Source organism: Anomaloglossus baeobatrachus, chromosome 9 (assembly GCF_048569485.1).
Source record: "Anomaloglossus baeobatrachus isolate aAnoBae1 chromosome 9, aAnoBae1.hap1, whole genome shotgun sequence".
NCBI lineage: Eukaryota > Metazoa > Chordata > Amphibia > Anura > Aromobatidae > Anomaloglossus > Anomaloglossus baeobatrachus.
In genome coordinates this window covers 199823395-199849202 of record NC_134361.1, presented here as the reverse complement: position 1 = coordinate 199849202, position 25808 = coordinate 199823395, and the positions used below count along the sequence as shown (strand labels likewise).

Genomic DNA, 25808 nt, shown 5'->3' with positions numbered 1-25808 from the left:
TCGTCTCTACGCCAAATATGAGAAGTGCGTCTTTGAGCAGTCTTCTCTTCCTTTCCTGGGATACATCATCTCGGGGACTGGGCTGCAGATGGATCCCAAGAAGGTCTCCGCCATTCTCAACTGGCCTCCCCCTTCTGGACTGAAGGCAATCCAACGGTTCCTGGGATTTGCCAACTACTACCGCCAGTTTATTCCTCACTTCTCCGCCCTGACTGCTCCTCTCTCCGCTCTGACCAAAAAGGAGGCTAATCCAAAGGACTGGTCACCTGCGGCCGACGCCGCATTTTGCTCCCTGAAGCGAGCATTCGCCTCCTCTCCTGTACTCCACCGACCAGAGTTAAACCGCCAGTTCACCTTAGAGGTGGATGCTTCCTCCTCAGGAGCCGGAGCAGTGCTCATGCAAAAATCCTCCTCCGGGAAGATGGTGACTTGCGGTTTCTTCTCTAAAAGCTTCTCAGCACCTGAACGTAATTACACTATCGGTGACCGAGAGCTATTAGCGGTCAAACTGGCTCTGGAGGAGTGGCGCTACCTCCTGGAAGGAGCAGTGTACCCCGTGATTATCTACACGGACCACAAGAACCTGGAATACCTGCGGTCCGCTCAGCGACTGAACCCACGGCAAGCCAGGTGGTCCTTATTCTTTGCCAGGTTTGACTTCCAGCTTCATTTCCGACCCGCGGACAAGAATATACGCGCTGATGCCTTGTCTAGGTCTCTCATGCCCCTGGAGCAGGAGGAAGAGACTATCCAACCTATCATCTCTCCTAACAAGATTGTTCCGGTGGCTCCTGTCACTCTGGCCCAGATACCACCCGGGAAGACCTATGTCTCTGAGACCGACAGGGAAAAAGTGTTACACTGGGGTCATGCCTCGAAAACAGCCGGCCATGCAGGCCAGAAGAGAACATGGGGTGCGATTGTACGCCATTACTGGTGGCCATCCCTTCGCACGGACGTTGCCGCCTTTGTCTCTGCCTGCCCCTCTTGTGCCAGGAACAAGACGCCCAAACACCTGCCCTATGGCCGTCTTCTGCCTCTGCCGATACCCTCAGTTCCATGGCAACACATAGCGATGGACTTTATTACGGACTTGCCAGTATCCTCCGGACACACAGTCATATGGGTCGTGGTGGATCGGTTCTCCAAAATGGCTCACTTCGTCCCTATGCCCGGACTGCCCTCTGCTCAGGAACTCGCGGAAGCCTATATACAACACATCTTTCGCTTACATGGCTTTCCTTCCCACATCGTGTCCGACAGAGGAACTCAGTTCACCTCCCGCTTCTGGAGGGCTCTCTGCAAACATCTGGGAGTGACTCTGGACTTTTCTTCCGCTTACCATCCTCAGTCTAATGGCCAAGTGGAGAGGGTCAATCAAATCTTGACATCCTTCTTACGTCACTATGTCAACGCCCATCACGACGACTGGTCCACGCTTCTGCCTTGGGCTGAGTTCTCCCATAACCACCACGTCAGTGAGTCGTCCTCCAAATCTCCCTTCCATGTCGTTTACGGACTACAGCCTTCCGTCCCGTTGCCTATATCCCCTTCTTCGGATGTCCCTGCTGCTGATACTGTAGCCCGTGACTTCGCTACCATTTGGGACTCTGTCAAGGCGTCCCTTGGGCGCGCTTCCCAGCGGATGAAGAAACACGCTGACAAAAGGCGTCTAGACCCTCCGTGTTTCTCTCCTGGTGACCTGGTCTGGCTTGCTTCCCAGTACATCCGACTGAAGATTCCTTCCTACAAGCTGGGTCCTCGCTACATCGGGCCGTTTAAGGTCCTCAGCAAGATCAATGAGGTCTCCTACAAACTGAAGCTTCCGGCCACGATGAGGATACCCAACTCCTTCCACGTCTCTCTCCTCAAGCCGGTGTTCCTTGGTCCCTTCTCCGCTGCTGCCAGCCCGGCTCCTCCTCCTATTGCTGAGGACGACATCTACGCGGTAAGAGATATCGTGGCCATGAAGACTGTTCGTGGCCGGCAGTTCTTCCTGGTGGACTGGGAGGGGTATGGTCCTGAGGATAGATCCTGGGAACCCAGGGAGAATGTGGGCACTCCTCTGATCCGTGCCTTCATGTCTCGGTTGCGGGGAGGGGGGCGTGGGGGGGGGGGGTACTGTCACGCTCCCCGGGTCCTCGGCTCCCCTTCCCGGGTCCCCTGCCCCGCTCCCCGGCTCACCTGCCACGCTCCCCGCGTCCCAGTCCCTTGTGCCCGTCCTTCCTGGGCTTCCTGGCCGCCGATCCCGGCGCCCGACGGCCTCCCAGGCCCTGCTCGGCTCCCCTGCGTCCTCCTCTCAGCCTCCTTCCCTGGCTTCTGGCACCCGGGCCGCGCGCACGCGCATTAGGGCGCGCGCGCGGTCACTGACCCTTTCTTAAAGGGCCAGCGCCCATTAACAGGAAATGAGGTTAGACAGGTACGGGGTATAAAGGGGGTTCTTGTCCAAGGGGGCGGGGCCTGATCTTCGTGTTTTCTGAGCTAGGAGTCAGGTCTCCTTGTGTTTTCCTGCCATACTTACGTATCTCTCTTCTAGAGCTGATCCCGCCTCGCCATCCAGTCCTGCTGAATCCCGAGCCCCGCACGCTGTCCGTCTGCCATCTGACAGTCCGTACCATCTCGGATCCCTGCGGTGACCTGTCATCTCGCTCCCAAGGTTCCGGACCCCGCCTGACATCATCTCGGCCTCCGAACCTGAGCTACGTCACCCGGACTACCATCTGTGACTCCGTGGTCCCAGGGACTCCTTCGCTACCTTCACTTGCACGGACTGTTCTGCTGCCCATCAGTGCTTCAGCTACCGGACTCCCTACCACCATCTTAGAGTTCGGTCCAGTGGATCCACCTCCTGGGTCTGCCCGACCGCCCGGCCCTGACAATATCTCGCAAGCCATATCTCCGATAAATATGGCAACCATAAAAATGGTGTTTGCGCAGGCGGACGATGCTGGCACACCTTTTTTATGGAAGGGGGAGCTTGGGAAATACCCCAGGCGTGATATCAGCCATATGGGAACTCGTAGACAGGTCATGAGTCCCCTCGTTCTGTAGCTAAATTCATAACTGTCACAATGAGAGCATTGGCGTCCGCCTACGACGCTCCCAGGCAAAGTTATGGCCCATATTCCATGTTGTGAATTTGTCCATAACTCCAGCCAGGGGTGGAGCAGTGCTTCCCTGTGAGGTCACTAAGGTAGGAGGGGACCTGGATCTGCCCAGGTTGATAACCCTACTTCGGCCATTTTCCAGTGTTCTTCTGCTCGGGGGCCTGGTTGGGAAACATCTGTGGGAAGAATCCTAGAAACCTGGTCTACAGCGCCCCCCTGTGGCCAGACACACAAGGTAACTGATGTAATTGTATACCTGTTTGTAACCCATGCTTTATCTGTAACTGTACTCTGACATATGTATATTCTGTAGATTCCCTATTGTATATATTGTAGTTTCTAGTGTGCTTTAGGCTGATTAAATTATATAATTAATCTTGGGCTGTTCTGTTATCTCGATCTTGAATCCCACGTCTGTGTGTTCGGCTAATAGTTACCGTGAAGCGGTTGGTGGCAGCGAGTTGTGCCAAGGATTATTGTGGGGAGGCCAGTGAGACTCGGGAAGATATTATATATTCCGCCCGCGGAGGTCGGGGGAATATATACCTTACTCTCACCGGGGACCCTTCAATAATCGGCATAAGTAGTATAGCGGCCTCCTTGCTTATTGTCGGGCAATTCCATAATTGGCCTGACTATAAGAGGGGCGCTAGAGAGCGCGTCACGTGCTCTGTCTGTCGGTCGGGAGGTATAAAGGAGGGGTGACCCCACTTGTTACCCCCCGATTGTGACGTACTGGTAGCCAGCGCGGGGGATTTCTGAGTGACCCCCCCGGTGGTTTGTGACATATTGGTGGCAGCGGTGGGATCGAGATAATAGTGTGTGTGAGTGTGAGACCCATACTCCCAGACACTAAAGACTGCCTGCAGCAGCTGTGGCTGCTGGTGTCTTCAGACTAGCTCAACACTAGAGTGTCAGAGTGCAGATACTGTAAGGTGTGTGGAGGCATCAGGTGTCAGTTCTGTGTCAGTGACCAAAAGTCTGCAAGAATGGCTGATGGCACCAGGAGCAGAGCTATGCAACTGGCCAATGCTAAAGCAGGAGCCGAAGAGAGGGAGGACGGTGCTGTGGACAGCAATGAGGAGGTTGCCCACGAGTCCTCCAGGAGCTCGACGCCAGAAAACAGCTCCGCAGAGGACATTGCACAACCGGGCACTGCTGGACATGAGGAGGAGCTCGCCCAAGGGTCCTCAACGAGCCAGATGCCAGCCCTCCGCTCTGCAATGGACAGTGAATCACCAGGCTCCGCAGCGGGCCGCAGATCACCACGTGCCATTCCACCGAGCCTGGGAGGCTCGGATAGCCTTCTTCAAATGGCTATGGCCCTACGCCAGGCTGGAGACCGGGAGGGCTACAAGGAACTCATGGCCGAGCGTGAGCGGCAAGCAGCGCGTGAAGAGCGCCAGGCAGAGCGTAACTACCAGCTGCAGCTAGCTCAGCTCCGGCCCTCATCAGCCACCCGTGACCTTCCAGACACCAAACTTCCAAAGGTCCGTGTTGAGGACTTCCCAGTGCTGGAGAAGGATGGAGACTTGGACTCTTTCTTGACTGCTTTTGAACGGACTTGCTTGCAGCACCATCTGGACAAGGACCAGTGGGCCAAATACCTGACCCCCCGTTTAAGGGGTAAGGCCCTGGATATCCTTGGGGACTTGCCTGCTGAGGCAGATCAGGGCTACGACACCATCAAGCGGGCCCTGATCCAACAGTACAACCTCACTCCAGAGTCCTACCGCAAGAAGTTCCGGAGCCTACAGAAGGGACCAAAGGACTCCTGGGCTGACCACCGGCGGGCACTTGCCCGAGCTGCCGACCACTGGACCCAAGGCCTGCAGCTTTCCACCGGACCGGAGATCCTGGACTTGTTCATCACGGAGCAACTCTTGTGGAACTGCCCTGAGGATCTCCGCCAGTTCATCCGAGACCAGAAGCCAAAGGGATCCACGGCTACAGCTGCCCTGGCCGATGACTACACCAACAATCGGGCTCCTGAAGCCAGGAGAGCAGCCACCAGCAGCACCTGGAGAGGGGGTAAGATGAACTCTGCGACTGCCCCACCTGCCCCTAGACTGCAGGGGGTGTCCCCCTCAACTCCCCTCTCCAGGCCCGTGGCAGAGCCAAGACGGTGCCACCAGTGCAACCTACCTGGACACTTCAAGGCCATGTGCCCTCAGCGTCCCAAGGCCCCGGCTCCGTCCCCGTCCCAAGGGCCGCCCAAGGTGTATTGTGTGGGTGGGGGTGGTGGTAGGTCCCTGGACAGCTTCCAACCTGTCACCGTCGGCCGGTCTGTGACCATAGGACTGCGAGACAGCGCCTCGGAGGTGACTCTGGTGCGGCCTGAGATGGTGTCCCCCCAAGACTTGATCCCTGGAAAAACCCTCGCTGTCTCCGGGATTGGAGGCATTGACCCGGCGCTGCCTGTTGCTGACATTTATGTGGACTGGGGCGCAGGGCGAGGGGTGAGGGAGGTGGGGGTAACTGATCGGATCCCTGCAAACGTGCTACTTGGGACAGATTTGGGGCAAATAACCTCCCAGTTTGGCCCCGCCCCAAAGGCTGAACCTTCAGCCAGTGCTGACGTGCCTCCGGACAATGTTAATGTGTTATCTATGAATGATGTAAGGGAGGAGGGAGTGAACTCTGATATTTCTGCTTGCACAGACACCATAGACACACACGCAGCTGCAGCTGTGACAGGGGAGGGGGTCAGAGAAAGGTGTGACAATGCCTCTACAAGTAACCAGCCTGTGAGCTGGGATCTGCTGCCCTCTGCAGGGATAAGCAGAGAGCAGGGTGCTGCAGGGGGAGGACCAGTGTGTGGGGTGGGGGCTACCACAGCAAATGTGGGGTCCCCAGAGATTTCACAGCGGGGTTCTGTTGCTGCAGGGGGGGAACAGGCAGGTGAGATTGGGGCCGGTCCAGGAGCGGAAGTGCTCCCAGGTAAGATCTCGGTGCAGGGTTCCCCCACAACCGGGGTGTCAGGAAGCCAGGTAGGTCTGCCTGAACCGGCGACTTGGTCAGGAACGGAGGAGGAGCAGGCACGACCCACGGTCGCAGCGGCTGTGGCCGCTGTCACCCGCAGTGGGAGTGCTGGAAGCCAAGGGGCCTCCCGGAGGTCCGATAGCTCTTCCCCTTCTGACCAAGTGGCAGCCGAGTCAGGTGGAGGCCAGGACACAGGTCCCGGGGTACTGACCGAAGATGTGACAGTCTCGTCGATTCTGGCCACATCTAGTCAGGGGTTTCAGGCAGCGTTAGAAGCTGACGACAGCCTGAAAGCTCTAAAGGAGCAGGCGGCACAGCCTCCCTCGGACTCGGACCCGGAGCGAGTGGTCTGGGACCAAGGACGGCTGTACCGGGCCACGGTCCAGCAGGGTTCACCGGAGGCGTGGCCCAGGGACCGACAGTTGGTGGTACCCTATCCGTTCCGGACGGAGTTGTTGCGGATCGCACATGAGATTCCGATGGCCGGACACCTAGGGATCGCTAAGACCAAGGCCAGATTAAACCAGCATTTCTACTGGCCAAAAATGGGGGCCGATGTGGCTGCCTACTGCCGTTCGTGTGAAACCTGTCAGAGAGTGGGGAAGGCGGGGCCACACCCCAAAGCCCCACTAGTATCTCTGCCAATCATCGATGAGCCTTTCAGGAGGGTGGCTGTGGATCTGGTCGGCCCGCTGGCCATCCCCAGCAGCTCCGGGAAACGCTTCATACTGACGGTAGTGGACTATGCCACCCAGTACCCAGAAGCAGTGGCCTTGTCGTCCATTCGGGCTGACAAGGTGGCCACCGCATTGCTGGAGATTTTCTCCCGAGTGGGTTTTCCCCAGGAAATGCTCACCGACCGGGGGACCCAATTCATGTCCCAGCTGATGGAGACCCTCTGTAAGCAAGTCCAGGTGCGACATCTGGTGGCCAGCCCGTACCATCCACAGACTAATGGCCTGTGCGAGCGGTTCAATGGCACCTTAAAGCAGATGCTTAAGATGTTGGTCGACTCCCATGGGCGTGACTGGGAGCGGTATCTCCCACACCTGTTATTTGCTTACCGGGAGGTTCCACAGGCCTCAACAGGATTCTCACCGTTTGAGCTCCTGTACGGGCGACGTGTGCGGGGCCCCCTGGCTCTGGTGAAAGAGGCTTGGGAAGGGGATTTGGCCACCCCTGGAGTGTCGGTCATCGAGTATGTCATGCGCTTCCGGGACAAAATGCAGGCCTTGACGCAACTGGTACACGACAATATGGCTCAAGCCCAGGCCGATCAGAAGCGTTGGTACGACCAGAACGCTTGTGAGAGGACCTACCAAGTGGGTCAAAAGGTGTGGGTACTGGTCCCCGTACCACAGGACAAGCTTCAGGCAGCCTGGGAAGGCCCATACCTCGTGTACCAGCAGCTCAACCCTGTAACGTACCTGGTCACCCTGGACCCCGCCCGTGGAAGGCGAAAGCCCTTCCATGTGAACATGATGAAGGCACATCATGAGCGGGAGGCATGTGCGCTCCCCGTGTGCAACCTGCCCGAGGAGGGAGAAGCGGAAACCCTCTTGGATATGCTAGCCCAGGTTAGGGCAGGCGGATCCATTGAGGATGTGGAGGTTGGCCACCAGCTCTTGGAGGACCAACGGTCCCAGCTGTGGGCCACCCTCCTCCCCTTCCGGGGGTTGTTTACCAACCAGCCCGGAAGGACTGACTTGGCTGTCCATCACGTGGACACTGGGGATCATCCCCCGATCCGGCGTTCAGCATATCGGGTCTCCCTGGAGGTGCAGCAACACATGCGCCAGGAGATTGACGAGATGCTGGAGCTGGGGGTGATCCAGGCATCCAACAGCGCTTGGGCCTCGCCTGTAGTCCTCGTCCCTAAGAAGGACCGAACCACTCGGTTCTGCGTGGACTACAGGGGGCTCAATGCTGTCACGGTCGCCGATGCGTACCCAATGCCACGCATCGATGACCTGCTCGATCAGTTGGCCGGGGCTCAGTACCTGACCATCATGGACCTGAGCCGGGGATATTGGCAGATCCCCCTGACTCGCAAGGCCAGGGAACGCTCTGCCTTTATTACCCCATTTGGACTGTACGAGTCCACGGTGATGCCATTCGGGATGAGGAATGCCCCTGCCACTTTCCAGCGGATGGTCAACACCCTGCTCAAGGGACTTGAAGGGTACGCGGCCGCGTACCTGGATGACATTGCCGTCTTCAGTCCCACCTGGGAGGACCACCTAGAGCATCTAGCACAGGTGCTCAGGCGGATCCACCGGGCAGGTTTGACCATCAAGCCGGGAAAGTGTCAGCTGGCCATGAGCGAGGTCCAGTACCTCGGTCACCGGGTAGGTGGGGGAACGCTGAAGCCCGAGCCTGAGAAAGTGGAGGCCATCGCATCCTGGCCCACCCCCAGGACCAAGAAGCAGGTGATGTCCTTCTTGGGGACCGCTGGGTACTATAGGAGGTTTGTTCCATGCTATAGTAGCCTGGCAAAGCCCTTGACGGACCTCACCAAGAAGAAGCTGCCCTCTGCAGTCGATTGGACAGTGGACTGCGAGACAGCCTTCCGGGCCCTAAAGGACGCCCTGTCCAGCCCGCCCGTGCTACAGGCAGCCGACTTCACGCGGCCGTTTGTAGTACAGACCGACGCCAGTGACTTCGGCCTCGGTGCGGTGCTCAGCCAGGTGGACTCTGCGAGCCAAGAGCACCCAGTCTTGTACCTGAGCAGGAAGCTGTTACCAAGGGAAGTGGCCTATTCTACAATGGAGAAGGAGTGCCTGGCCATAGTGTGGGCCCTGCAGCGTCTGCAACCCTATCTATACGGGCGCCACTTCATCGTGGAGACGGACCACAATCCCCTCAGCTGGTTGCACACCGTCTCTGGGACGAATGGGCGATTGTTGCGATGGAGCCTTGCGCTCCAGCAATACGACTTCACCATTCGCCACAAAAGGGGCCGTGACCACGGTAACGCAGACGGGCTGTCCCGACAAGGAGAGGTCGCGGACGGGCGCACGGGGGAACACCGGAGTGTGCTGCCCCCTAGCGCCCTCAAAAGGGGGGAGGTGTGAGGTAAATCCTGGGATATGAAGAGGAATTATGACTAGAAGTCATAATTGCTCTCATCACTCCCTGGCAGTGCCCCCCTCCCTCCTTGTTCCCAAATGTCCAGCATCTGTGAAGGTGTCACATCCCACTTACACCTCCAACAGCCATCTCCTCTGATATGGAGATGAGATGATGTGCGGACAATGGACACAGGATGGCTCCCTGCCGTCACCCTGTAACAAGAGTTGTATCTCATTAGCAAGGCTTGGAAGTAGCCAGACAGAACGACTCCAGTAAAAAATGGTTCATATCTCGCAAGCCATATCTCCGATAAATATGGCAACCATAAAAATGGTGTTTGCGCAGGCGGACGATGCTGGCACACCTTTTTTATGGAAGGGGGAGCTTGGGAAATACCCCAGGCGTGATATCAGCCATATGGGAACTCGTAGACAGGTCATGAGTCCCCTCGTTCTGTAGCTAAATTCATAACTGTCACAATGAGAGCATTGGCGTCCGCCTACGACGCTCCCAGGCAAAGTTATGGCCCATATTCCATGTTGTGAATTTGTCCATAACTCCAGCCAGGGGTGGAGCAGTGCTTCCCTGTGAGGTCACTAAGGTAGGAGGGGACCTGGATCTGCCCAGGTTGATAACCCTACTTCGGCCATTTTCCAGTGTTCTTCTGCTCGGGGGCCTGGTTGGGAAACATCTGTGGGAAGAATCCTAGAAACCTGGTCTACAGCGCCCCCCTGTGGCCAGACACACAAGGTAACTGATGTAATTGTATACCTGTTTGTAACCCATGCTTTATCTGTAACTGTACTCTGACATATGTATATTCTGTAGATTCCCTATTGTATATATTGTAGTTTCTAGTGTGCTTTAGGCTGATTAAATTATATAATTAATCTTGGGCTGTTCTGTTATCTCGATCTTGAATCCCACGTCTGTGTGTTCGGCTAATAGTTACCGTGAAGCGGTTGGTGGCAGCGAGTTGTGCCAAGGATTATTGTGGGGAGGCCAGTGAGACTCGGGAAGATATTATATATTCCGCCCGCGGAGGTCGGGGGAATATATACCTTACTCTCACCGGGGACCCTTCAATAATCGGCATAAGTAGTATAGCGGCCTCCTTGCTTATTGTCGGGCAATTCCATAATTGGCCTGACTATAAGAGGGGCGCTAGAGAGCGCGTCACGTGCTCTGTCTGTCGGTCGGGAGGTATAAAGGAGGGGTGACCCCACTTGTTACCCCCCGATTGTGACGTACTGGTAGCCAGCGCGGGGGATTTCTGAGTGACCCCCCCGGTGGTTTGTGACAGTAACACTCATCCTGGCTTCTTAGACACATTGCTCCTGCCCAGAGGGCATTACTTTGTGCATGTTTGCCAGATTAGCAATCTCACTACCATGATGTGGTATCCACTAGGTGTGATTACCAAATCCAAGGCTGGACTAGTCAAGTAGAAGAGACTAGTCCTGGCTAATTCGGTACATAAAGGACTTTGATGATTATCAAATCTGACGCTGGACTAGTCAGGTAAAAGTGACCACCCACCGGACTAGTCCTTGCTAATTCGGCACATAAAGGACTTTGATGGAATTCAGCAATGGGCATTTTGGGTATGATCATATTAAAGGGTCATCCAATCTCTTAAAATTAATGGCCTATCCTTGGGATTTGGTGCCAATAACATATGGGCAGGGGTCGACTCTCGGTACCCCACTGACAACTACGTTAATGGACCACGATATTTGTGTGACCTTTCCAATATTGACACATTGCATGGGATAACCCCTATAATATTCTATAAAAGGTCAATCTTTTTTTTACTTCATGGTCCTCCTATAATAAACCGATTTTTAGTTATTTTTTTTTTTTACTTAAATGCATGTATTTGGGTCTAAAAATCCTTTTTGCAATTCGGTTTAATTAATAATTTAGCATCTCTTCGCTTTTCCAGACTCTTTGTTTCAATTTGCATTCAGGTTTCTGCTCTGTGGACAAAATTAGCTTAAAAGAAAAGACATAAAAGTGTTGCAAAGTCTCCATCAGATTCTCACCGCTTGCTCGCTGACAGATTCTTCGTTAGCTCATTCCGCAGCCAGCAATACAGAGGCTATAGAAGGCACACGCTGCAAAATTTTTAATGAAACCCAATTGCAAAAATGATTTATAGCTCCAAATACATGCAATTAGGTAAAAAGAAATAAAATAAAATAAATAATCCTGACCCCTAGTTTTCCTGTAATCCATTACTGTTAAAAAACTTAAAAAACGACCGCTGTTATATTAAACTTTAACTCTTTGTAGCTAAACAGCAGTTTACCCGGTAGGTATTAACTATTAAACCACGTTCTATGTGAAAACAAAGGCGATTGCCACACATTGGTACAGTTTCCGGCTGCATTGTGAGTGCTGCTCTGCAGCACCGTTCCATGTTAGCTGTTTGATTAATATGGTGCACCCTGTAACAGTTTATATATTCTTCTTTTAAAACTAAAATGCATTGGCGAAGCATATTTTTTGGGAAATAGCGGAAAAAAATTGGTATTTTACAATTGGATGGCTCAGAATATATATATTTTTTTGCAAACGCCCAGGAGCGGGCATAAAAGAGTTAATGACAGATTCATGGGCTGTAATATGAATGCCGTTTCCGGGGGTGGTGTCACTTTCCAGGCTAGGAGTGTCTGTCTCCTCTTACAGGTAGGGCTGCCTGTCCCCCCGGGGAGGTCCTGTGTGGTGTGTAAGGGGTGTGGACTGATTTCAGGTGAACGGAAGACCAGGAAAGAGTTACTGTACGAGACCTCAGGAGACATCCGTAGGGTCAGGATGTTCCGCAATTCCAGGAGGCGCCGGTCTCAGGTAACGTAAACTATTGCCCGTATACTGTGCATATCCTAAATCCCCCCCACCCCTATTCTTCTTTGTCTTTTTGCCACAGATGTCTCACCCTCGCGTCACATCATCTCGTTTCACGTCATTACCATGTAGCATAAAATTTGACCCAACCTGACTGCTGGGTTTAAAATCTACGGAAGAGTTGCTATTTTACAAAACATTCTGCTCCGAGTAGGAGCTACTCGTACACTGTTGGCGGCACTTTTTAGCATTGGGTTTTTGCTATGGATTCTTTAAAAGATATATGTGCCGTAAGCAAATATTGATTGTATCCTCACGCTAACGATAGTGTCTTGTATTCATCCATGAGGAGTAGTAACAATGTATCCAGGTTTCAAAAAGATGTCAATATCGACACTAAAAAGATCAGCGAGACTCCTCACATCAGTCGTTTTACCACTTTACGGAATGAAAATAAATGGAATGTGGTTATATCGTTTATAGAATGACCAAACGTTTAAATATTAAAAGGGTTGATCGGTGGCAGATCTGAGACCCCATTGATCAATCAAATTAATGAGTAGAACCGGAAGCAACCAACTTGTGAGAGCAAAATGGTGCATGGATTAAAAGGGGTCGTAACTTGTTGGGCGAGGGCAGTGGCCGTAACTAGAGTTCAAAGGGCCATGGTGCAAAATTTCAACCTTGCCCCCCCTTATGTTGGTCAGATGAATGTATACATGTAGTAATGTCCCCCACCCTGTTTTAATGTCCCCCATCCTGGACTTTTTCCTGGTAAATGTCACACATCCTGGTATATATGCCCCCATCCTGGTAAGTCTGCCCCCCATCCTGGCGTATATGTTCCCCATCCTGATATATATGTCCCCAATCCTGTAATATATGTCCCAACTCTGGTTTATATGTCCCCCATCCTAGTATATATGTTCCCCATTGTAGCCCACATCGTGGGGTATATATAACCCCATCCTGGTAAAAATGTCCCCCATCCTGGTATATATGTCCCCATCCTGGTATATACGTCACCATTCTGGTATATATGTCCCCATACTGAGCTTCTCCAGGTATATACTATTCCCCTCCTGGTATCTACTGTCACACTCCTTGTGTATACTGTCCCCCTCTTGGGGCCCTCTTGGTGTTTACTGTCCCCCTGCAGGGCCCCTCCTGGTATATACTGACCCGTTCCTGGTATCTACTGTGAGAGCAGAATCGTGCATGGATTAAAAAAGGTCATAACTTGTTGGGCGAGGGCAGTGGCCGTAACTAGAGTTCAAAGGTCCGTGGTGCAATATTTCAACCTGGCCCCCCTTATGTTGTTCAGATGAATGTATACATTTACCATTCTAAACCCTATAAAGACATACGAGTTGCACCCCCCCATTATGTAGTAATGTCCTCCACCCTGTTCTAATGTCCCCCATCTTTGGCTCCTTTCTGGTAAATGTCACCCATCCTGGTATATATGCCCCCCATCCTGGTAAGTCTGCCCCAATCCTGGCGTATATGTACCCCCATTCTGATATATATGTCCCCAATCCTGTAATATATGTCCCAACCCTGTAATATATGTCCCCCATCCTAGTATATATGTTCCCCATTCTAGCCTATATCGTGGTGTATATATAACCTCATCCTGGTAAAAATGTCTACCATCCTGGTATATATGTTCTCATCCTGGTATTCATGTCACCATCCTGATATTTATGTTACCATCCTAGTATATATGTTTTCATACTGGGCCCCTCCTGGTATCTACTGTCCCTCTCCTGGTATCTACTGTCCCTCTCCTGGTATCTACTGTCCCACTCCTGGTATATACTGTCCCCCTCCTGGGGTACTCCTGGTGTATACTGTCCCCCTGCTGGGCCGCTCCTGGTATATACTGTCCCCTTCCTGGTATCTATTGTCGTTCTCCTGGTATATATGTCCCCATCCTGGGCCCCTCCTTGTAGATTCTGCCCCCCTCCTGGTATCTACTGTTCCCCTCCTGGTATATACTGTCCCACTCCTATTATCTACTGTCCCGCTTCTGGTGTATACTATCCCCCTGCGAGGGCCCTCTTCATATATACTGTCCCCTTCCTGGTATATATGTCCCCATCTTGGTAAATATGTCTCTGTTCTGTCTAATGCAAAAAAACAACAACATTGTACTCACCGTACCTGGCACCCACGTCACGCAGCATTCTTCAGAGTTGCCAGCACACAGTGGCCGGCAGCTTTCATTGGTGTTGGTGCTATTGCAACGCATGATGTTATTGCCATGCGCCACCCTCCGTCACTGGGATACAGATGAAAGCTGTCGGCTTCTGTTTGGCTGGCAGCAGGTATCACAGTGCAGGGACCCGACGGGTCTGTGCACCATGCAGCATTTAAGCTGGATGTGCAGCTTCGCACATCCACCTAAAGCAGGGACTGGAGCCCCCTGCACTTCCGGGCATGGTCATGGTTGCAATCCCTGCGACAGCGATCGTTCCGCCCCTGGGCGAGGGTCTGACCACTGGGATCTGCACTGATCGGCAGAATGGGGCACTTTTGTCCCTGTTAGAATTGAGCTCAAGAGGACATCTTCGACCATTGAAATGGGAAAGGGAAATGCAATCAGCTCACCTGCCAGGTGCACGATCCAAACACTCCAAAAATAAATAGTCCAAAAACGAATTGGCACTCAGAAGTACATAAAATACAGAAATATTTATAAAGGCTTTTTGTGCCTTTGCACCTTTTTAGCCTCTCACCTTGTTTTTAAGGATCAATAAATATTTTTGTATTTTATGGACTTCAGAGTGCCGATCCCTTTTTGGACTACTTTCGACCATTGCTCCATTCATTCCGACTTTTTCCGGAGAATGAATGGAGAGGTGGTTGGGGGTCCCAGTTAATGCTTCATTTTGTAAAGGAAAAACGTTTCCCTTTCGGGGGATAAAAATTCCCAGCAATCGGACCCCCACCAGATCAGTAAGTCATCACCTATCCTAGGTTATCCACTGGATAACCCCTTTAGCAGAAGGTCTTTGGGTTTATACACATAAGCTCTTTCGGCTCCTTGGTGGTTGGGGGTCCCAACTATCACTTCATTTTATAACGGAAAAAAGTTCCCCTTTCAGGGGATAAAAACATCAATCGGACCCCCACCAGATCACTAAGTCATCGCCTATTCTAAGTTATTCACTGGATAACCCCTTTAACGGAAGGTTTTTGGGTTTATACACATAAGCTCTTTTGGCTCCTTGGTTTGGATGATCAATGTAGGTCTCAGTTCCTGGACCCCATTGATCGTAGCTACTAAACCAGGGCTATAATGGGTCATAAAAATGTTTCAAAGTTTAATTACCAATAGTAAACGGAGGTGAGGACTCTCATTTGATGGGTTGTCCGCTTTAGGTGACATGTTTTCAATACTTATCTGATCCCCTAAACATGGAGCTCAGCTCAGGTTTTTGCTCAGGGTGAAGAATGTTTGCAGATGATCATAAGGGCATAATGGGCATTTTAGGGTCTGCAATACCAGACTACCCACCAGATCATCAAAGGATGTACTTGATCTAGTCCAGTTCACCAGAATTATCCAAGGTCCAGCAAAGGATTGCACTTGATCTAGTCCGGTTCACCAAAATTATCCAAGGTCCATCAAAGGATTTGACTTGACCTAGACTGGTTCACCAGAATTATCCAAGGTCCATCAAAGGATTGTACTTCACCTAGACCGGTTCACCAGAATTATCCAAGGTGCATCAAAGGATGTACTTGACCTAGACCGGTTCACCAGAATTATCCAAGGTCCATCAAAGGATTTTACTTGACCTAGACCGGTTCACCAGAATTATCCAAGGTCCATCAAAGGATTGTACTTGATCTAGTCCGGCTCACCAGAATTATCCAAGGTCTATCAAAGGATTTTACTTGACCTAAACCGGTTCACCAAAATTATCCAAGGTCTATCAAAGGATTTTACTTGACCTAGACCAGTTCACCAGAATTATCCAAGGTCCATCAAATTATTGTACTTTACCTAGCCCGGTTCACCAGAATTATCCAAGGTCTATCAAAGGATTGTATTTGACCTAGACTGGTTCACCAGAATTATCCAAGGTTCAATCCTGTGGCCATAATATGAAAGCTAAAACATCAAGATTCTGTCTGGTCATCATCCTGGCCTAATTTGAAAGTTCTTTCTTTCGGGATGTCCACTTCTTAAAATCCCTTTTTCTTAGATACATCCTCCAAAAATATCATAAGGATCAGTTTCCCCATCGATCTGCAACAATCTGTAGGGAAACCTCAAGTTTTCAGTTCCTCTGCAGCACCCCCAGAGGATAAATGAAGCATTACGGTGCTTTGTCCTCCAGAGATAAAAGAGATCTAGATTTTTCTCATCCCTGAAATATTTCTAAGCCCACACACAATGATATTGCATTTATAATAAAGGCATTAATGTAGTTAATCCACAATAAACAATGAACACCCTCAACCCGCTGAGCGTCTTCTGGAAGGCAGCACAAGTCACAGCTTCTCCGCATGAGCTGTCAACTTGCAAATCCAGGGGAAAAGTTATATATGTGATTTGTCCAACTCAGTCATCAGATACCCTTGTAAACATGGCAGTAATCAGCCACCGTGGAAGCGAACACTCATTCATTGGCTGAGCGCATCTTCTTATATAAGTATTGTAATTGCTCCCATACAGTTTTTCATAGGCCCATGATAGTTCTGAAAAAAATGGCTGCTGTCTGCCAGAAACAGCGACACCTCAGACCACAGGTTGTGCATGGTACTGCAGCTCAGCCTCATGTCAAATTCAAAAAGTCTGCTTTGTGTGTTGCTCTAAATATGTCTGAATAGGGTATTTTGAAAGGCTTTGTTATCACGAGACAATCCCTTTAAAGATTTGACCTTGATAATTGGCGATAATCATTATGGTACTTGGTGTAATAATCCGTTAAAGTCCATTCAATTTAAATTGTAAAATTAAATTTTTAAATTTAGAACCTAGCAAATGATTGTTTGTTACTTTTTTAGTTAAAGGGGACTTTTTAAAATTTAGAACGTAGTAAATGATTGTCTTAAAATATTTGTTACTTTTTTTGTTTAAATTTATCCCAAGTAGTTCCTCCGATTTGCGATGCTCCACTGATTCAGGAACAGTTTTTCTTTTTCTTCTCTGCCTCTCCGTTCCAAAGTTATGGCCCTCAGAAATTAATATGCAAATTTTCCCTTAGACCTATTGGGCATAGAACTTCTCAGAGGGCGTGGCTTTGTTTTGATTGGACAGCTTTAGAGCAGAAAGTTCTGTAGTACACGCCCAGTTGATTTAAGCTAATATTATTTCCGGGGGTCATAACTTCGGAACGGAGGGTCACAGAAGAAAAAGAAAAACTGTTCCAGAATCAGTGGACTAGCAGCAAACGGAGGATGAACTCAATTTAAAGAAAAGTATCCAGTGGAAGATCCCCTTTAATGAACCATTCCCAACCCTCCAATAGTTTAAACAATATCACATTGTTTTGGGCTATGAATAAGATTTATGTGTCTATGATGGTCACGCTCATTGGATAATTTGTGAATACCATCTGCAATAGTAACATAATTATAGGCAATCATGGCTGCTAATCAGACATGATGTAATAACGTGGTCTGGTAGACATGCACCACTATATGCTTAGAAGATCTGTTCGGACTTGTTACATTGGGCTGATTAGTACATACTATAGATCAGAGGTGGGAAATGTGACGTCTGGCTGGCAGGATATGCTGGTACCCGCAGGTACACATCAGATAATCATGAATCAGTTGATCAGACCCCTCACTACACTCACTGCTGGTAGAGAAGACTTTGTTGTCTTCTGGAGGACACATCAAAGCAATAATCCAATGCAGAATGGTACCCAAGTCTATTTTTTTGTCAGCCAGTTGTATTAATATGGCTTTCTAGACTTGTCCGCAAATTCTCACAAGAGTCTGACTGTGACATGATAAGTGGCAGAGCTGGATCAGTCATTCATTAACACACCAGCCTCCAAGACACACTTTTGTGATTCCACTAATTTGAAGTCGGTACTGTCATGTTTCTGATCCGTGGTGCTCTGCTCTCCATTAGAGCCGGTGTTCTGTTTTGTATTTTGCACCGGTGGATGGGTGGTTTCCCGTTCTCGATTCCAGCGCTGGTGTTGAGAGGGGCCTCTCTCCAGGCACCTCGTTCTGGGTGATTGCCCTGCTTCATTAGGGAACGCCGCTAGTCATAGTTCCTCCCTACAGTAGGTGCTCTGGCTCCCCCTTGTGATTTGATCTTGTTCTCCTACCCTGGATCTGTTGTTACCTCTCTCCTCCCGTGTCCCTGACTCTGATGTTGTTCCCCGGCTCCTGACCTCTGGCTTGTACCCTGACTCTGGCTCTGCTTCCCCCCGTGTACCTTACTTGACTTACTGGCTTGTGACCTCCGACTTGTACCCTGACCTCGGCTCTGCTTTCCCCAGTGTACCTTACTTTTCTTCCTGGCTTCTGACCTCCGACTTGTGTGCTGACCTCGGCTTTGGTTCATCCCTGTGTTCCATACAGGACCTCCTGGTTCCTGACCTCCGGTTTGTTTGACTTCCCCATCACTAGTTGCATCTGGTTAAACCTAGTGGTAGTTCGTCACAGGTACCCTTCCGTCTTCCACCGTCCGGCATCTTGGCATTGCCAGATATTGGGGAGCTGCCATTCTCCTGTTCTTGTGCATGCACTGAATATACACTAATAGTATATATAGGTAATATGAACGGCACATACAAATACCCTGAGGGGTGCCGAGACTCGAATGTGTCACTCATTATATTACTAAGCAATGGTTCACACTCCATTACTCCTGAGGGAATCTTGGGGAATGTGTAATGGCAGCAATGATTGTCTTAAAAGGAGTTTTCCAGTTTGGAAAGACCTTTATTTCCTGGCTGATGACTGTTTTTTTTTAAAAAGGCTACTGTGCTTTTCTCACCCTCAAGGGTCCGGCTTCTTAGGTGGCACAAGAAGTGCACTCTACCACACTTGTGTGCCCAGCTAAAAAAGATGGAGACTCCCGTAAGAGGCCCGACTGTCACACTTGCTAGGTGTAGCAAGTGTGGCGAGGTGCGTTCAGACCTACGTGCGTCTGAAGCACAACAAAAAACACAAGAAAATGGGGGCACCGGGGACACAAAAATAACAGAAGGCCCTGCCACTAGTGAGAGGGTTTGGTGGGCACCTAATAACCTCACCTGCAGCTGTCCCTCCTTTCCTCACCAGTCCCTATACAGTCTCCACACCTGTGACCGAGCAGGAACCTGGGACCCTCGGAAGACCCTGTAGTAACCCTGACTAGTGAGGGGCAGATGGGGTTCACTAGACCTCACCGCTGCACTAACAACACACCAGGGAAGTAAAGACAAACAGGAGGAAAAATAATAACCAAAAGGATGTAGCCTGAGCACAGGAACCAGATTTCCAGAACCTTCCTCAAAGGCGGCCAGGACACAAATGAGTTTGTATCTTCAGCAGGGATTGCTGGGACACACCACTATTTAAAGCTGAAGGGCGTGACTAGTTAGTAAGTGCAGCTGATCACTCAGCAAGGCACTGATTTTGGAAACGCTGCAATAGCAAAACTGTTACTTAACCACTGCAGTGCCAAGAAAAATAAAACCCATTTAAAATAGATGAGAGGCTCCAGTCCCAAGGTTGTCACTAGTCTCTACATGCAGAGAGATGATCGTGACACCGACAAAGCAATAAGTGACTCCATCCGCCTCCTTATACTTAGTGACTATGTCAGGAGGTCCCTCCGAATCCCGTTTTTCAGGCCTTCAGAAGGTAGCCACAAACTTGTGTCCTGGGCTTAATGTGAACGTAGCCTAAGGGCATGAAGGTGGAATTACACCCATTACAATCTGGGGCATGTGGATGAGATTAGGATCCATGTGGAATCTGTAACGTGTCAATATCTGATTCGGATTTTCACACCTTTCAACGTAGAGGGCTAAAATGTGAAGTTCTGCGTCAAATACCTAACAAAAAAATCAGCCTCTTAAATTTGTCTGCTAATTTGTGTCAACATCTGATGGATTTGAACAGATTCCTTATACCTTTATAAGGCCGGAGAACCCTTTTTAGGGTAAGAGGACTGTGAGGCAACTCCTGGGATATGAAGAGGAATTATGACTGGAAGTCATAATCGCTCTCATCACTCCATGGCAGTGCCCCCTCCCTTCTTGTCTCAGATGTCCAGCATCTGTGAAGGTGTCACACCTCCAACAGCCATCTCCTGTGATATGGAAATGAGATGATGTGGGAACAATGGACACAGGATGACTCCCTGCCGTGACCCTGTAGTAGGGGCTGCTATCTAATTAGCAAGGCTATGGAAGTATCCAGACAGAACGACTCCAGTAAAAAATGGTTCATATCTCGCAAGCCATATTTCCGATAAATATGGCAACCATAAAAATGGTGTCTCCGCATGCGGACGATGCTGGCACACCCTTTTTATGGGAGCGGGAGCTTGGGAAATACCCCAGGCGTGATATCAGCCAATGTGGAACTAGTAGACGAGTCATGAGTCCTCTCATTCTGTAGCTAAATTCATAACTGTCACAATGAGAGCATTGGCGTCCGCCTACGACGCTCCCAGGCAAAGTTATGGCCCATATTCCATGTTGTGGATTGTCCATAACTCCAGCCAGGGGTGGAGCAGTGCTCCCTCTGAGGTCACTAAGGTAGGAGGGGACCTGGATTTGCCCAGGTTGATAACCCTACTTCGGCCATTTTCCAGGGTTCTTTCGCTGGGGGTCACGTGTAGGAAACATCTGTGGGAGTTCCTAGAAACCTGGCCTACAGCGCCCCCCTGTGGCCAGACGCACAAGGTAACTGCTGGAACTGTGTATGCCTGTTTGTAACCCATGCTTTGCTTGTAACTGTACTCTGACATATGTATATTCTGTAGATTCCCTATTGTATATATTGTAGTTTCTAGTGTGCTTTAGGCTGATTAAATTATATAATTAATCTTGGGCTGTTCTGTTATCTCGATCTTGAATCCCACGTCTGTGTGTTCGGCTAATAGTTACCGTGAAGCGGTTGGTGGCAGCGAGTTGTGCCAAGGATTATTGTGGGGAGGCCAGTGAGATTCGGGGAGATTTTATATATTCCGCCCGCGGAGGTCGGGGGAATATATACCCTACTCTCACCGGGGACCCTTCAATAATCGGCATAAGTAGTATAGCGGCCTCCTTGCTTATTGTCGGGCAATTCCATAATTGGCCTGACTATAAGAGGGGCGCTAGAGAGCGCGTCACGTGCTCTGTCTGTCGGTCGGGAGGTATAAAGGAGGGGTGACCCCCACTTGTTACCCCCCGATTGTGACGTACTGGTAGCCAGCGCGGGGGATTTCTGAGTGACCCCCCCGGTGGTTCGTGACATATTGGTGGCAGCGGTGGGATCGAGATAATAGTGTGTGTGAGTGTGAGACCCATACTCCCAGACACTAAAGACTGCCTGCAGCAGCTGTGGCTGCTGGGGTCTTCAGACTAGCTCAACACTAGAGTGTCAGAGTGCAGATACTGTAAGGTGTGTGGAGGCATCAGGTGTCAGTTCTGTGTCAGTGACCAAAAGTCTGCAAGAATGGCTGATGGCACCAGGAGCAGAGCTAGGCAACTGGCCAATGCTAAAGCAGGAGCCGAAGAGAGGGAGGACGGTGCTGTGGACAGTAATGAGGAGGTTGCCAACGAGTCCTCCAGGAGCTCGACGCCAGAAAACAGCTCTGCAGAGGACATTGCACAACCTGGCACTGCTGGACAAGATGAGGAGCAGCTCACCCAAGGGTCCTCAACGAGCCAGATGCCAGCCCTCCGCTCTGCAATGGACAGTGAATCACCAGGCTCCGCAGCGGGCCGCAGATCACCACGTGCCATTCCACCGAGCCTGGGAGGCTCGGATAGCCTTCTTCAAATGGCTATGGCCCTTCTCCAGGCTGGAGACCAGGAGGGCTACAAGGAACTCCTGGCAGAGCGCAGGGCAGAGCGGCAGGCAGCGCGTGACGCTGAGGCTGCGGAGCGGCAAGCAGTGCGTGAGGCTGCGGAGCGGCAAGCAGCACGTGAAGAGCGACAGCAACAGGCAGAGCGTGACTACCAGCTGCAGCTAGCTCAGCTCCGGCCCTCATCAGCCACACGTGACCTTCAAGACACCAAACTTCCAAAGGTCCGTGTTGAGGACTTCCCAGTGCTGGAGAAGGATGGAGACTTGGACTCTTTCCTGACTGCTTTTGAACGGACTTGCTTGCAGCACCATCTGGACAAGGATCAGTGGGCCAAATACCTGACCCCCCGTCTAAGGGGTAAGGCCCTGGATATCCTTGGGGACTTGCCTGCTGAGGCAGATCAGGGCTACGACACCATCAAGCGGGCCCTGATCCAACAGTACAACCTCACTCCGGAGTCCTACCGCAAGAAGTTCCGGACCCTGCAAAAGGGACCAAAGGACTCCTGGGCTGACCACCGGCGGGCACTTGCCCGAGCTGCCGACCACTGGACCCAAGGCCTGCAGCTTTCCACCGGACCGGAGATCCTGGACTTGTTCATCACGGAGCAACTCTTGTGGAACTGCCCTGAGGATCTCCGCCAGTTCATCCGAGACCAGAAGCCAAAGGGGTCCACGGCTACAGCTGCCCTGGCCGATGACTACACCAACAATCGGGCCCCGGAGGCCAGGAGAGCGGCCACCAGCAGCACCTGGAGAGGGGGTAAGATGAATTCTGCGACTGCCCCACCTGCCCCTAGACTGCAGGGGGTGTCCCCCTCAACTCCCCTCTCCAGGCCCGTGGCAGAGCCAAGACGGTGCCACCAGTGCAACCTACCTGGACACTTCAAGGCCATGTGCCCTCAGCGTCCCAAGGCCCCGGCTCCGTCCCCGTCCCAAGGGCCGCCCAAGGTGTATTGTGTGGGTGGGGGTGGTGGTAGGTCCCTGGACAGCTTCCAACCTGTCACCGTCGGCCGGTCTGTGACCATAGGACTGCGAGACAGCGCCTCGGAGGTGACTCTGGTGCGGCCTGAGATGGTGTCCCCCCAAGACTTGATCCCTGGAAAAACCCTCGCTGTCTCCGGGATTGGAGGCATTGACCCGGCGCTGCCTGTTGCTGACATTTATGTGGACTGGGGCGCAGGGCGAGGGGTGAGGGAGGTGGGGGTAACTGATCGGATCCCTGCAAACGTGCTACTTGGGACAGATTTGGGGCAGATAACCTCCCAGTTTGGGCCCCCCCCGAGGGCTGAACCTTCAGCCAGTACTGACATGACTCCTGACAATGTTAATGTGTTATCTATGAATGATGTAAGGGAGGAGGGAGTGAACTCTGATATTTCTGCTTGCACAGACACCATAGACACACACGCAGCTGCAGCTGTGACAGGAGGGGAGGGGGTCAGAGAAAGGTGTGACAATGCCTCTACAAGTAACCAGCCTGTGAGCTGGGATCTGTTGCCCTCTGCAGGGATAAGCAGAGAGCAGGGTGCTGCAGGGGGAGGACCAGTGTGTGGGGTGGGGGCTACCACAGCAAATGTGGGGTCCCCAGAGATTTCACAGCGGGGTTCTGTTGCTGCAGGAGGGGAACAGGCAGGTGAGATTGGGGCCGGTCCAGGAGCGGAAGTGCTCCCAGGTAAGATCTCGGTGCATGGTTCCCCCACAACCGGGGTGTCAGGAAGCCAGGTAGGTCTGCCTGAACCGGCGACTTGGTCAGGAACGGAGGAGGAGCAGGCACGACCCACGGTCGCAGCGGCTGTGGCCGCTGTCACCCGCAGTGGGAGTGCTGGAAGCCAAGGGGCCTCCCGGAGGTCCGATAGCTCTTCCCCTTCTGACCAAGTGGCAGCCGAGTCAGGTGGAGGCCAGGACACAGGTCCCGGGGTACTGACTGAAGATGTGACAGTCTCGTCGATTCTGGCCACATCTAGTCAGGGGTTTCAGGCAGCGTTAGAAGCTGACGACAGCCTGAAAGCTCTTAAGGAGCAGGCGGCACAGCCTCCCTCGGACTCGGACCCGGAGCGAGTGGTCTGGGACCAAGGACGGCTGTACCGGGCCACGGTCCAGCAGGGTTCACCGGAGGCGTGGCCCAGGGACCGACAGTTGGTGGTACCCTATCCGTTCCGGACGGAGTTGTTGCGGATCGCACATGAGATTCCGATGGCCGGACACCTAGGGATCGCTAAGACCAAGGCCAGGTTAAACCAGCATTTCTACTGGCCAAAAATGGGGGCCGATGTGGCTGCCTACTGCCGTTCGTGTGAAACCTGTCAGAGAGTGGGGAAGGCGGGGCCACACCCCAAAGCCCCACTAGTATCTCTGCCAATCATCGATGAGCCTTTCAGGAGGGTGGCTGTGGATCTGGTCGGCCCGCTGGCCATCCCCAGCAGCTCCGGGAAACGCTTCATACTGACGGTAGTGGACTATGCCACCCGGTACCCAGAAGCAGTGGCCTTGTCGTCCATTCGGGCTGACAAGGTGGCCACCGCATTGCTGGAGATTTTCTCCCGAGTGGGTTTTCCCCAGGAAATGCTCACTGACCGGGGGACCCAATTCATGTCCCAGCTGATGGAGGCCCTCTGTAAGCAAGTCCAGGTGCGACATCTGGTGGCCAGCCCGTACCATCCACAGACTAATGGCCTGTGCGAGCGGTTTAATGGCACCTTAAAGCAGATGCTTAAGATGTTGGTCGACTCCCATGGGCGTGACTGGGAGCGGTATCTCCCACACCTGTTATTTGCTTACCGGGAGGTTCCACAGGCCTCAACAGGATTCTCACCGTTTGAGCTCCTGTACGGGCGACGTGTGCGGGGCCCCCTGGCTCTGGTGAAAGAGGCTTGGGAAGGGGATTTGGCCACCCCTGGAGTGTCGGTTATCGAGTATGTCATGCGCTTCCGGGACAAAATGCAGGCCTTGACGCAACTGGTACACGACAATATGGCTCAAGCCCAGGCCGATCAGAAGCGTTGGTACGACCAGAACGCTTGTGAGAGGACCTACCAAGTGGGTCAAAAGGTGTGGGTACTGGTCCCCGTACCACAGGACAAGCTTCAGGCAGCCTGGGAAGGCCCATATCTCGTGTACCAGCAGCTCAACCCTGTGACGTACCTGGTCACCCTGGACCCTGCCCGTGGAAGGCGGAAGCCCTTCCATGTGAACATGATGAAGGCACATCATGAGCGGGAGGCATGTGCGCTCCCCGTGTGCAACCTGCCCGAGGAGGGAGAAGCGGAAACCCTCTTGGATATGCTAGCCCAGGTTAGGGCAGGCGGATCCATTGAGGATGTGGAGGTTGGCCACCAGCTCTTGGAGGACCAACGGTCCCAGCTGTGGGCCACCCTACACCCCTTCCGGGGGTTGTTTACCAACCAGCCCGGAAGGACTAACTTGGCTGTCCATCACGTGGACACTGGGGATCATCCCCCGATCCGGCGTTCAGCATATCGGGTCTCCCTGGAGGTGCAGCAACACATGCGCCAGGAGATTGACGAGATGCTGAAGCTGGGGGTGATCCAGGCATCCAACAGCGCTTGGGCCTCGCCTGTAGTCCTCGTCCCTAAGAAGGACCGAACCACTCGGTTCTGCGTGGACTACAGGGGGCTCAATGCTGTCACGGTCGCCGATGCGTACCCAATGCCACGCATCGATGACCTGCTCGATCAGTTGGCCGGGGCTCAGTACCTGACCATCATGGATCTGAGCCGGGGATATTGGCAGATCCCCCTGACTCGCAAGGCCAGGGAACGCTCTGCCTTTATTACCCCATTTGGACTATAC

The 25808-nt window shown here is 52.1% G+C and overlaps 1 protein-coding gene across 2 annotated transcripts in view; it reads left to right on the top strand.

Moving 5' to 3' along the window:
- Window positions 1-11921: 11921 nt before the first annotated feature.
- The window catches only part of PRICKLE3 (prickle planar cell polarity protein 3), a 40307-nt gene continuing 26420 nt past the window's right edge, over window positions 11922-25808 (top strand). For both annotated transcript variants that reach the window (XM_075322856.1, XM_075322855.1), the window contains exon 1: window positions 11922-12011. In XM_075322856.1, coding sequence (XP_075178971.1) covers window positions 11979-12011 — 33 coding nt within the window. In that variant the 5' untranslated portion in view covers window positions 11922-11978. The remainder of the gene's footprint in view (window positions 12012-25808) is intronic.